At 46.3% G+C, this 13,954-nt stretch overlaps 1 protein-coding gene across 1 annotated transcript in view; it reads right to left on the reverse strand.

The window, feature by feature from the left end:
• Positions 1-13,954, reverse strand: part of TMEM222 (transmembrane protein 222) — a 69,529-nt gene that overhangs the window by 32,083 nt on the left and 23,492 nt on the right. Inside the window, exon 2 of the mRNA XM_085647692.1 lies at positions 4,542-4,626. Within this exon, the coding sequence (XP_085503818.1) occupies positions 4,542-4,626 (85 nt within the window). The remainder of the gene's footprint in view (positions 1-4,541; positions 4,627-13,954) is intronic.

The following is a 13,954-nucleotide window of genomic DNA, read 5'->3' on the forward strand; positions in this document are numbered from 1 at the left end:
GAAGGAAACTTACACATTTTTTCAGGGTATAGAGGTGCTTTGGGAAAGGAGAGCATAGTTGCAATTCTGCTTTGCAGAATGAGTTGACCTTTGTCCCAAAAACCGTGGCTTGAATTTAAAATTAAGAACGGTGTTGGGATGGTGAGACACTCCTCCCAAAACCTGGAATGTCTGGAAATCCAGGACGTCTGGTCACTTAAAAATGGGGAACAACCTTTACAACGCAACTTTTACAACGCACTACCATTACAACGAAACTGTTACAACGCAAATGCATTGACAACGCATGCCATTACAACGCAAGTCTTTACATCGACTTGGACGCGCGGGACGTGGCGGGCTCTGGCCTGCTCTCGTCTACCCAGCACTGTTGCCATGCTTACATACTCCAGGGAGCGCTTGTACTCCATCGGCAAGGTGAACGGTCATTGCACTCTACAGCCCGTTCATCCATTATGCGGCCCCTACCGCTGTCCCTGTAATGGTTTGGCGCTTGACCCTCCGCAGCTTCTATCCCGGCTTTGTCCCTCTGCCGTTCGGCACAACAGGGGGCTACCGCCCTCACTGCGGATTTTGAATCTTAATGTCAGGTCGATCCTTAAACATCAACAGAATGTGTACGGCCTGATTGAAAATGAAGCCCCGGATATTTTAACCTTAACCGAAACATGGCTTCAGGAAGCCGACACTGCCATTCCCAATCTTGTTTGCCCTCCCGGCTACTCTATGTATATTGCGAATAGGCTATCTAGAGGCGGGGGTATAGCTCTGATAGTGAGAGCTAGTTTTTCCTGTGTGTGGACCATTCTTAAGATCGCTGGCTGTGAAAGTGCCTCTTTTAAAGTCTCTGTCAGCCCAGAATTTACACTCTCTGGGATGGTGGTGTATCGTCCGCCGGGCAGTGATGTGGCGTTCAGGAATGTTTTCTCGGACACTGTCGCCACCTTGGTCACTGACTGTGCTAATTTTTCCATCCTGGGCGATTTAAATTTGCATTTCGATGCTCCATCCTGTCTGACAGCACGTAGTATTCTTATGGACTTAGAGGCCTTTCAACTTTTTCAGCTGGTCTCCCAGCCTACTCATTCCGGGGGACATATACTTGACCCTTTTTTTACCAACTTGACCGAGGCTAAAGTCACGTCGGTGGCTCCTGTAGAGTGGTCTGACCATTCTTTGGTATCCATCTATTGCCCTATGACTACCAACATTTCCACCTCTTCAGCCAAGCGGGTACCCAGGAGACCCTGGAGTAAACTCAGGCTGGATGACTTTTACCATCTTCTGTCAGTGGAACCTCTGGGCCCATTTAACAACGTAGAGGAGGGGTATGATCTCTTCTGCTCTTGGCTCATTAGGGCTCTGGATGCTTTGATACCTGTTGTAACAACGAAGATCAACCCTCGAGTGTCAAGCCCCTGGTATGACGACGCTTTGCGCGCTCTGAAGGGAGCCTGTAGACGGGCGGAGAGGGCCTGGCGGAAGACATATGGGGCTGAGTTAAAAGCTACATATGTCGCGTCCGTCAAGCTCTACCACCGGGCCATCTGTCGTGCCCGAGCGGCATTTTATGCCGAGGAATTCCGGAATAGCACTAACCCGTCGAAGGCCATCTTCAAGGCGGTGAAAGATCTTATGTCTAAGCGGTCTATCTCTACGGCTGAGAGTTCTGTCACACACTGTGAATCCCTCGCTTCCTATTTCTTGGGAAAAGTCCAGTCTATATATCGGACTTTCCCGAGCACTGGTATAGCGATGGGTAGCCCTAAGGAGACACCTCACCAGCCCGCTCTGCTCTCATTTCCCCCCCTCACCTTGGAAGGGTTTGACAAACTTGCTACGCAAGTTAAATCTGGGTCCCCATCCGATCCAGTGAGGCCTGCCCTCTTTCGAGACCAGACCTTTGTGGGGCGCGTGGCTATACGCTCTCTTGTCAATCTCTCCTTAGAGACTGGGGTCGGTCCCATCAGCTGGAAGCAGGCGGTGGTGTCTCCGATCATTAAAAAACCATCTCTTGACCCGTCTAAGCCGGAAAGCTACCGTCCCATCTCGCTGCTGCCCTGGCCAGCTAAGTTGACAGAGGCCCATGTCAATCTGGCCCTGTCTGAATACTTAGCCCGGTCCAATGCCCTCGATCCCACACAGAATGGCTTCCGTGCTGGCCACAGCACGGAGACTGCCCTTCTGGTGATGGTGGAACATCTCCGTGCAAGGTTGGATGCTGGTCAGACGGCGGCGCTGATTTTGTTAGATCTCAGCGCCGCCTTCGATACTGTATCGCACAGCATCCTCCTTAGGCGGCTCGAGGAGATTGGTATCGGCGGCCAGGCGCTGCAATGGTTCCGCTCCTTCCTAGACAACCGCTCCTTCTGTGTTGCCATCCCTCCCTTCAAGTCCAGGTTCCAGCCTCTGGCCATGGGGGTTCCGCAGGGATCCTCGCTGAGTCCCACGCTGTTCAATCTCTACGTGAGACCGCTGGCTGATGTCGCAAGGCAGTGGGGCCTAACCATGGTCTCATATGCCGACGACACACAGCTGGCGGTTACTCTCAGCGGGGATGCGGAACAGGATGCCCCCAGGTTTCAGTCCGGACTGAAGGCGGTGGCCAGCTGGTTGACAGGTAACTGTCTCCAGCTTAATGCCACAAAAACAGAGGTTATGGTTGTCGGGAAGGGAGTGGAGCTCTGGGGCGATCAGTGGTGGCCTTCGGAGTTGGGCCCCACTCCGACCTTAGTGTCGGAGGTGAAGAACCTTGGGGTCTGGTTAGACGCTGGTCTTACATTTATAGGGCACACCAAAAAAATCGCAGCCTGTTGCTTCGGTCTCCTAAGAGGGTTAAGGCCGGTGCTTAAGTTCTTCGACGCCCCTACCAGACAGCTTGTGGTCCAGGCAACCATCATCTCCCGTCTGGACTACGCCAGCTCTTTGCTGGCGGGGGCTAACCAGGCTGAGTTAACCCGTCTGCAGCGGGTGCAGAACGCCGCGGCGAGAGCCATTGTTGGACTTCCTAAGTTCTGCCCGGTGTCTCATGTCATCCGCTCCCTGCACTGGCTCCCGGTGAGGAAGCGTATTCTCTTCAAGGTCTTGTGTCTGACCTTCAAAATCCTTAGAGGCATAGGCCCTGAGATCCTGGCCAACTCCATTTCTTTCTATGTCCCTACCCGCAATCTTCGATCTCTAGGTCAGGCCCTTGCTGTTGTCCCCAGATTTAGGCTCAGCAGGATGGGGGGCCGGTCCTTCAGGGTGAGAGCCGCGTCAATCTGGAACACCCTCCCAGTTGAAATTCGGCTGATAGAGGACTTGCTGTCGTTTCGTAGAGCCATAAAAACCTTCCTATTTTAGCTTCCCTGTTTTAGTACTTTTCTGTAGCATTATCTCCATGTTGTGTTATGACTGCTCCGTGTCTCTGCGCCGGGATGCTCCTTCGCTGGAGTCGCTGTGCGCATAATAAATTGTTATAACATAACATAACATAACTTGCACTAGATGGCGTGCTAACATTAAAAATAGTGTAGTTTACTATCCAAACACCTTCCCTACTGTTACGTGGACTGGAGTTAGAATAGTAAATTACACTTTAATGTTAGCACGCCATCTAGTGCAAGTCGATGTAAAGACTTGCGTTGTAAAGACTTGCGTTGTCACTGTATTTGCGTTGTAAAAATTTTGTTGTAACAGCATGCGTTGTAAAAGCATGCGTTGTAACATCATACATCCCTTAAAAATAAGTTACTGTCCCCAAAACTAGCGCAGGTGAGCCTCACCTGCAACCACTAGCCCAAATTAAGCACTGGCCTCATCCCACTCACTGTTGCTCCATTGTCTATCTCATCTGTACCTTCATTCACTTTCCTTTTCCCCTTTCCCGGTTGGCTCCCCACTGGCAGTTCACACCCCTGCCTCTCCCGCTCTACTGTCCCCATACAAATCACACCAGTTTCCACCTCATCACCGGTTTCTCACTACATCTCCATTCTCTTCCTAGTCTTTACCCTCTTCTAAGAAAGCCTTGCTCTGGCTCCCTTCTCATATAGCCCTGCGTCTCCTGGCTACACCTTATCCTCATCTGCCTTCACCTCTCTACTCACTCACCCGTCACTTCACCTCCTCAGTCACCAATGCCCTGCTGTCTCATTTATTGTCCCTACTGTTTCACTATTGATGTTCCTGCATCCCCAATTGCTTTTCTCGACACTCTCTTGACCCTGCCTTCATTTCTCCCATCCATCCTTGCACATGCTCCGGCTTCCCTTGTCCTCACAGCTGTTCCACCACACTACTCTCCTGTATGTAACACCCCCTCGTCCATTACCACATTTCCCCTGTCTTGTACCCCAGACTTTGCCCCTTCTGTCCACTGCCTTTCCCCTCTTCTGCTCCTTGCCTTCAATCTACTGATCCACTGCTCTCGCTTTTCCTCTCTAGACCCACCTCCCTTTACCTCTATCTACCAGTAGGCACTTTGAAGCAGCTCTAGGACAGAAAAGGGAGGTTACAGATAACCTAAAAAACATAACATGGTCTCAAACATGAGAACTTACCGACACATAGTAGGGTCCCGCAAAGTCCCGTATTACGCCAGCCGATGTGCAAATGCCCATGTGACCGATGATTGGGAAAAGCCACCTGTTGAGACAGAGGCCAAACAGTCAGAACTCTGAAGTCTCCAGACACGCAGATTTCCATGAACTGAATGCTACAACCTTTGCTTTCATGACAATTAGAGGAGAAAAGACAGCTATGCATTAAGCCTCTGAAAAATTCGAAACAAAACCAAAGTGCATTTAAAAGCTTAGTGCACAGGAAACGTACCTTCCAATATTTTGAGAGAGGTACCGAAAATCACACAAAAATGTCTTGAAAGGAGTCACACGGTTACACTGTTCACAGAAGCCAGAAATGCCAACCTAATTACTGCTTGTTATGTGTGTGAATAAGAATGTTGAAGTCTGTTAAGTGTCACCAATACTGGAACACTATGCCTTCCTAGACGAGTTTACACAACCTCTCTCTTCTACACCCACATGACATTGCTCAGGATTGAAAAACGGACAGTGCAGACTCAACACCTAGCCACGGATCCGAAAACCTATTATGCCACAAGCAGACCCTTCAAGCTCATTTCTTAGCAGGGAAACTGCCAAAGAGTACTGAGTTCTAATCACCCTTGAGCATTCCATCCCAGCTTGTAGGAAGTACTGCAACGTACCGGCCACAGTCCTTGCAATTAGACATCCTCACCCCTACTCCCCACCCCCTAGTTCATCACCAAACTCATCAATTGAAAAAGCTCACAACTTTTCACCAGCACTATTCTAAACACAACCAAGCACAACTTCAAAAGAAAACCAAGTTTGCAAAGTCAATAGGTCTCTTCTTTCAATGGAGTTACCTGACATTTTGCTTTTGCCGGTGGTGTTTCCCCAATGCTGTTCTGCATTGGCAAAAAGAAAACAAAAAGTTTGTTTACAGATATGTACAGCATCGGGAAAAAAAAGAAAACAAGATGATGTACACGCATGCATGCATTGATGCATGCACACGACGTATAGGTCTTGACGTTACAGCATCCTCTGCATGTTGACACATAACGATGCACCCATTTTGCGTTTTAATTTAAATTGGAATTGTAAATTCTAATAATAAAAAGTGTATGGAAAAGCACATTTTCAAAGAAAAAGTGCCCCGTCAGGAAAACAGAACAAGCATTGGCATAGCCAAGAGGTCTCGCCTTTGGGACCTTAGAAGTGTTTAGCCATAGCTATTGGCACATGTGGAGGATGGTTGCACTTGAGGCAAAAGCGTACGTAAAGCATCAGGCATGCTCGTGGCATTGCGCTATATTGATGCATCCCTCGAAGCACTAAGCAGGTACCCTTCACAAGAACAGCAGGGTCTGCGTGAAAAGTAAACAACTGAGGATGCATGTCATGAGGTAATTGAGGGGGTGGGCGTGGACGACCCCAGCACTGCAGGTTGTGCTACACTGACATAGTGAGACTGTCTAATCCTCATTGTCACCGAAATATTTAGTGCCTGAGCGGTTCGTACTTAGTAGCATCTTTTTAGCGCGTTAATGTATCATTCGTTAATGTATCATTTGTGGGAACTTTTAACGGATCCTCAAGCGGACAGTAAACTTGCAGAAACCCACACGCATCCGCCAGTACAGCGTGGTCTGTTGGGAGCCAAATTATTTATGTCACACTTCGTACTACATTTGTCTCTTTATGCGCACTACATATAATACGGGTGACTGTAAGCCAAATCAGTGTATCAACCTTGGAAGGATGGATGACTGGTTTGGCCTTGCCCAGATTTGAACTTGCAGCAGGTGTCAGCTGAGAGCGGTTAACTCGCTGATCCCTCTTGCCTTCTGTATGGTTTAAATAAATGAATTAGAAGCCTTGTCATGGGTAGTAAGCTCTATATAAATGCAAATACACTACAATACAATTAATCGCTCCCTATATGGAAAGCAGTGACTGCACCAGTGAGCCTGGTGTAGTTTTCAGGAGTGGCTGGTGATGGTGCACATCAGACCGGTGCCAGGGCGGCTATTGAACCCTCCTTTAATGCTCAGGTTTCAACACGGAAGCCGAAGGGGGATGGGTGGGGGGGGTAAACTAACTCGTGGTTACTACTATCAGTAAGATGGCATTAGCCTGTAATTACCTGCGGCTGTTGGAGGGGTTCCCTGCTGGGAGAGGCAGATGTAGCGCTTACAGAAGGCACGCTGGTGACATTGCGCTATATTGATGCATCCCTCGAGGCGCTAAGGAGGTACCCATCCCAAAAGCAGCAGGGTCTGTGTGAAAAGTAAACAATTGAGGTTGGATGTCATGAGGTAATTGAGGGGGTGGGCGTGGACGACCCCAGCACTGCAGGTTGTGCTACACGGACATAGTGAGACTGCCTAATGGCAAGCAACTCCCACGAACAAACAAGCAGGAAGTGGGATAAGGGAGGGAGGGTAGGGCACGTCGCGCGCACTAAGGCGGAGAGAGGCACGCAGGCTGGCAAATGGTGTGCACTTTCGCGGCTGCTTTGATGTTCTCAGTGGCCGCGCGGCTCACTGAGAATACCAAAGCAGCCGCGAAAGTGATCACAAAGTGTGACAGTGCCAGGCTTTATCTTTGTGCAAGAGGCTGCCACCAAGTATTTAGAGGATGTGAACGGGTAAAGGATGCCTGAGGTCGAGGTAGGAATCCCTTGCTTAAGGACTGGTAGAGACGATATCAAAGTGAACGCTCAGAGGGTCTGTGTTCACAGATAATTGAGATGGTGCAGAGGGAATAGGATTTGCCCACACAAGGGACATGGTTTAAGTGGTAGAGCTAACAAGAGAGAAACAGATATTGGGTAAAACGTGGTAGGGAGAGAGACAGAAATGGAAAGAGAGAGGGGAATACCAACAAAGGGAAGAAAGTGACTGTCAGTAAAGTGAAACAAGCAGGAAGTGGGATAAGGGAGGGGGGTAGGGCATGTTGCGCGCACTAAGGCGGAGAGAGGCACGCAGGCTGGCAAATGGTGTGCACTTTCACGGCCGCTTTCATGTTCTCAGTGGCTCCACGGCTCACTGAAAACATCAAAGCTGCCGCGAAAGTGATCAGCAGGCTGACAAATGGTGGGCGCGCCCGGCGCACATGCACTGTAGCTGGAGGCCTGAAAAAGCCACTAGTTAGCACTTCCAAAACCCGCTTACTAAAACTCTCGCCGGAGCAGCGCTAAACGCGCTTGCTCAGGCGAGACCTAAAAAAGAAATGCAAAGGGGAGGAGAAGGCTTTTAGAAGCAGTTGGAGTGATAAAGATGCCGAAAAGTGATACAGGGGTAGTTGGGCATGTGATTGCTGAAATGTTAATAAAAATGTTTTATTTTTAAGTAGAGCTGGGTGGAGGGTTTGGGGAACGCAGAGAGCTTGGGAGCAGGGAAGAGAGGAGAGAGCAGCATACATAGGAGAGAGCAAGGAAACGCATACACTTTCATGATGTGTTGACAACAGGTCTGGGTTATAACAAAGTGTCTGAGTTCACATACATGCACTTCGTTTGTACTCAAACTTCCACTTTTCCATTCATTTATCCTTCCACCAATTTTTGAGTTTAGCTAATTTTTGCATGTACTGACTTACCCATATGAAGTTAAAACATTTTTTTTTAAAAAAGAAATAACAAGCAAACGCAAGATAAATAAAAATAATTAAAATAAAAAAAAATATGTTCCCAACAAAACTTGTGGGCACATGCTTGCAAAAGAAGAAAAAAATATTAACCTCTTCTGTGCCCATGACGAGATTGTGCTCCATGACGAGACTATCTCGTCATGAAACCCACCCGCTAATGAAGCGCCAGGCACAGGAGTTGGAAAAGGCCTGGCACCCAAGGGGTTAAAAATATCTGCCACGTTTAGAAGTAGTGTTCTTGCCATCTTGGAGTGGTAAAAACTATGACACTGTATGCACAATACCATTACAAGATTGCAACTCCGTAAACAACACACTGAGAGGGCCATCTTTAAATGCTAATGTGTATAATATTATCATTGTTGCACTGAAGGAAGATGTCAAACATTATGCTCCCAAACATGGTGGCCATTTTGGAACAGTAAAATAATGATAAGGTGTGGACAATACCATTGCAAGTTAGCCCACTTGTTTAGTAATAGTGGCTGCACAGGATGCAGCAGATGGCAGATAAAACGAGACGCAGGTAACAGTCCAGTATAACTGCCAGGAGGACTGGAAAACAATTAAAAAAGAAAGAGAAGATGGAAAGAAATTAAAGGGTATCTATAAAATAAAAAAGTAGGAAACTCAAGGACTGTCCCACAGGACCAGACACCAAAGTGCACTCATTTTCGGGCAAATGTGAATGTGATCAGGCAAAACACTGTCACACACAGGGAAACAAAGCGAAAGGCAGAAATGGGTTAAACCACTGACCTGAAGTAGAATGTAAATGGAACTCGAACAAACAGAAGAGGGCTAACCCAAGGCCTTCTATGTATATGTATGCATGTAGTGTTTGTGTTTATCATTAAGAGAAGGGCTTGGCAGACAATTGCACCTGCCAGGCCCTCCTAAGAGAGGTTACCTAGGATCAGTCAAAAGGGGTAATTCAATTACCTGCTGCATAATTTTCTAAGAATGCATGTAATAAAATGTCTGTCTACAAGCTTTAACCCCACTGTCATGAAAATCCACATTAAAGGCCTACAGGGCTGCACATTCTTTTCACAATATATTAGACAGGCTTACTGCTCTGGTCGTAAAAATTCATTACAAATTGATCAAGCCTTCAACATATAATATAACTTTCCCAATGAACCAATCAAACCTATAGTCTTTATAATTAGATTGTCACCATACTCAACTCAGTCCTAGTGTTTAGTCCTAGTGTATTCTGAGCTCTCCAATTAGGCAACCATCAGGCATATATCTAAAAGATTACAAATATGTACAAAAATACACTTGCCTAAAAAACATATGAAACTCCTTCAAAAAGGGTTTAACAAGAAGTATCGAAGTTCAAATCTTCCATCTTCATGGTTGCCAGGGAGTGACCAACCAGAAACTCCTTGCCTACTACGGTGGCAATCTATGAGAATCTATGTAGAAAAATAGCCATTGGCTTTAACATTTGCTATTCACTATATATATGTGTCAGACATAGTGCCTTTCAAATACATTTTCATGATAAACATATCAGACCTATGGCATCTGGCATAACTTTTCCCAATGAACCAATCAGGCCTACAACCTTGATCACTGGCTTGTCAGCGTATGCAACTCAGGCCTATTGTAATAAGCACACGTTTTGGAACAAAGCAACCATTGGCATTTAGTCAAATTAGAAATATGTAAAATGTTACAGCTGGTAAAACAATATACAAACCCTCCTAAAATAGCATAACAGGGATTCTCAAGGCACAAACCTACCTCCGAACTATCAGTACCAAAGGTCTGGCCAACAACGGTAACAGCTGAGAGTCTATTAACCCCTTGCTACGCACTCCCTCCCCAGTGCGTCTGTCAGGAGGGCTAAAAAGGATCCTCCGGTGTAAACCACGATAAGTTGTTTTTTTTTTTGTGGCTGGTTGGGGGGGGGGGGGGGGGGGGGGGGACATGGAAATTGCTTCCACATCTCTCTACGCCCCCTCCCGCCCGTCACTTTTTCCCCCATTCGAGAAGAAGAGAGAAGCAGGTAAGCTTAGTCTCCCACTCCAGAGGAGAAATAAAAACACCAATACAGTCTCCCCAGCTTTTAGCGAGTCCTCATTTGAAAGGGGGGAGCCTCCCCTTTCAAACAAGGCCTTCCTGAAAGGTTTCCCTAGGCATGCATCGCGGCCGCACCGTGATTCCACAGCTAGGAATCCGCACTAGCCATCAGGGAAGTGATGTGGGGTGTCGGCTCTCGTGCAAGTGGCCAGCCACCTCCATGTGGGCATATATTTTTTCAAATATACGGAGAGTTTCACTTGGAGCGTGGGGGTGTTGCAATCACGCCTCCGCACGTAATTAAAAATGTTTATAATTAAAAAAAAAAAACACAAGGAAATTGTCAGGGGGTGGTCCTCTTGGTCAAGGGCAGACTCCCTCTGGTGTCTAATTTTTTTTATATAAATGTGTGTTTCTACGGGAGGGCGTAATCGTCCCCCATGTAAACCACACATATAAAAATAAATGTGAAATATATATATATATATATATATATATATATATATATATATATATATATACACACACACACACACAATATTATCCCCCTCGAACGGAAAGAACAGGGGAGCTGTGAAATCGCTTCTGCTTCTGCCCCCGCCCCCCTTCCCCCATAGCGTTGTCAGCCCTTCCCTGTTGCAGGTGTTTGGCTCTCCCACACACATGAGGTAGCATTTTTATCGAGAGACCTGGGGAAACGCTGGGTCATAGGAAATTTGTGCCGGCCCGGTGATCCCACAATGTTACCACAGAAATGTGAGTAAAGTTTTACTTCTGAGCTATATTTGAGGTTTGCAGAGGATTCGGAGTAAGAAAACGTTGGGGAATCCATACAAGCCACACCTCCCTGGACTACCCCGGGTGTCTAGTTTTCACAAATGTGCTAGTTGGGAAGGTTTCCCTAGGTGTCGGCTGAGCTGGGGCCCAAAATCCACAGCTACTCACACTGCAAAAAACCCAAAAATGTGATGTGTCTAAGTTGTGTTTGGTGCCCTTTTGCAGTGCGGGCACTTGGCCTACCCACAAAAGTGAGGCTCCGTTTTTCTCTGGAGACTTGAGGGAATGTTGAGTGGTAGGAAATGTGTGGCTGCCTGCAGATTCTAGGACTTTTCCTCACAGAAATGCAAGGAAAATTAGTTTTTTTAGGCAAAGTTGCTTTGCACAGGATTCCACATAAATCAAAAAGCTGGTGGGAGCCACACAAGTCACTCCACGCTGTACTCCCCCGGGTATCTAGCTTTCAAAGATGGGCTTGCTTGGTGGGTTTCTCTAGGTGTCAGCTGAGCTGGGGCCCAAAATCCACAGCTAGCCACCTTGTAAAAAAAAACATGCATTCTGCTGTGAGAAAAATGATGTCTCCTAGGTCACGTTTGGGGTAAATTGTGTCGCAGGCACAAGGCCCAGCCACACAAGTGAGGTACTATTTTTCTTGGGAGATGTATGGGAATACAGAATAGTAGAACACTTATTATCAATTGAATAACTCTACGTTTTGTTTTTGCTTTTCAAATGCAAGCAAGTTTGTAAAATTTAAGACACTTTACAAAATGCCCTCTGAAACACATGCTAGTATGGGTACCCATAAATTCAGAGATGTACAAACAACTGCTGTATAGTTGGTACACAATGAAAAACCATTGTGCCATGCAGCTCGGTTGTTGGCTGTGTGTACATCTGGCTCTTGGAAATCCTAAAAGCCCTATATATCCCTGCCACCAGAAGCGTCCAGCGGACGCAAGGATATATTGCTTTTTAAAAAATCTACCCTAGTAAGAAGTTACAGGTGAAAACGAAGACACAAATACCTGTTTTTTTCAACTCAATTTAAAAAATGTTTTTATTTCATTTCAACTGTTACTTTTTATAGGAAAACCTTGAAGTATCTACACATACGACCCCTTGCTGAACTCAGAAGTTTGTCTGGTTTTCAAAAATGTATAACCTTCCAGGGTCCACCATGTGTTTCATACCTGTTTCCACCACAAACTCGAAGGAGGTTGAAAGCACAAAAATAGGGAAAATGGACTATCTCCCAGTAAAATGCTAAACCTGTGTTAAAAAAATTGGTTTTCTGAATCAAGTGTGCCTGTTCCTGAAAGTTGGAAAGATGGTGATCTTAGCACTACAAATCAACAGGCACTTTCTTCTGCAGCACTTTTCCCCCCCCAAAAAACTTTTTTTTGCCTTATTTTGGCTAATTTCTCAGTCCCCTCCAGGTGAATCCACAAACCCTGGGTAACTTAAGAATACCCAGGATGTTGGGACAAAAAGAATGCAAATTTGCAGTCGATATTTATGTGGAAAAAAGTTACGGAGCCTAAGTGTGAACTATTCCAAATAGCCAACAAGCATTTGCAATGCAATAGGGCTCTCATTTTCGAAACTTTAGCCTATTGGTATTGTAAACGACAATACCTTTTATTACTGCAGGTTATTTAAACATAAATAAAAGGCATAGTCATTTACAATACCAATAGCTCAATATCTCGCAATTGCGAGACCTATTGCATTGCAAATGCTTGTCCTGAATTTTTACTTTCACAGTGCTGAATTTGCAACGGTGCAAGGTGGTCACCCTAACTGTTCGAAGCCGTCATAACAGCAGGGATGACAACCTAATGCCATGGGTGGCCCTCTGTCGGTCTTCAGTAGAATTTCAGTCTTTAGCCTGCAGGAAATCTCGAATGAGAGCATCTAAATAAGAAGATATGGTTAATTCGGCATACCCATAATGCATGTAGAATGTAAAGGCAGCCCTACGACTCTGATTACATTCTGCTCCTGAAAATGCCTTCAGAACCCCTGAGATGAAAGGGAGCAAGGGTAGTGCCCGGAGCACGGAAGAAAGCGATACCACTGGCCGAGCCATATACATGATTATGTACTAATTTGGCAGTGACCTTCAAAAAAAGTAGTTTTAGTGTTAACTTCGAAAAGTAATGTTTTTGCTGGAATGGTGTTTGAGCCCTAGTCACCAAACTGAAGAACAGCGACCTACATGTGGTAACCTTCTCACAACTAATATTTATATTGAACAATCACGCGAGTTATAGGCTCCATCTCGAAGGATCACCAGTCTTATATTGGCCACTGTCCCAGGCAAATATCTTACTGCCACATGCACTTGCGTTTTGTGGCTACAGCTCACAGCGCGGTTTCCAAGCTAGCGCCGTGCTTTACAAAATGAATCTGACATAAGGACGAGGCACGCTAATCCACGCATGGGATTCATTCATACAGCACGCACTGCATTTTCCCCGAAACATTTCAAGTTTTATCTAACGTCTAAAAATACAAATAAAGAACATTAAGGTGTGCTGTATACAATATGCATACCCCTTAAATGCACGTCTTTACAAGTCAGCAATCAGAGAAAACACACTGCAGCACTACGAGTTTAATCACGCACGTGTCCCCATGAGAGCACATTAGCAAAGCACAGTGCTTCCAGTGTTACTGCTGACAGTCAAAGCTGTGTATACGGATAACAAACGCACCATCAGAATAACGTATCCAATTCTCCTTGCACTCGAAGTGAATCTGAAACCAGAAGAGACCTGCTGGAGTCTCCAATACAAAAAAAACCAGCGTGAGGAGAGACTCCCGCAGCCCCATCAATAGAGAGCTACAGCCGGCCACAAAATACAAAAAGCGATCGCGAAACTGAAAGCGATCGCTTTTGAAAACAAAGCCGCGAGTGGTGCGCGCGCGCCATATGGTTTCAATTATCGCGCCCG

The sequence above is a fragment of the Triturus cristatus genome, chromosome 3_2, assembly GCF_964204655.1.
Source record: "Triturus cristatus chromosome 3_2, aTriCri1.1, whole genome shotgun sequence".
In the NCBI taxonomy this organism is placed as follows: Eukaryota; Metazoa; Chordata; class Amphibia; order Caudata; family Salamandridae; genus Triturus; species Triturus cristatus.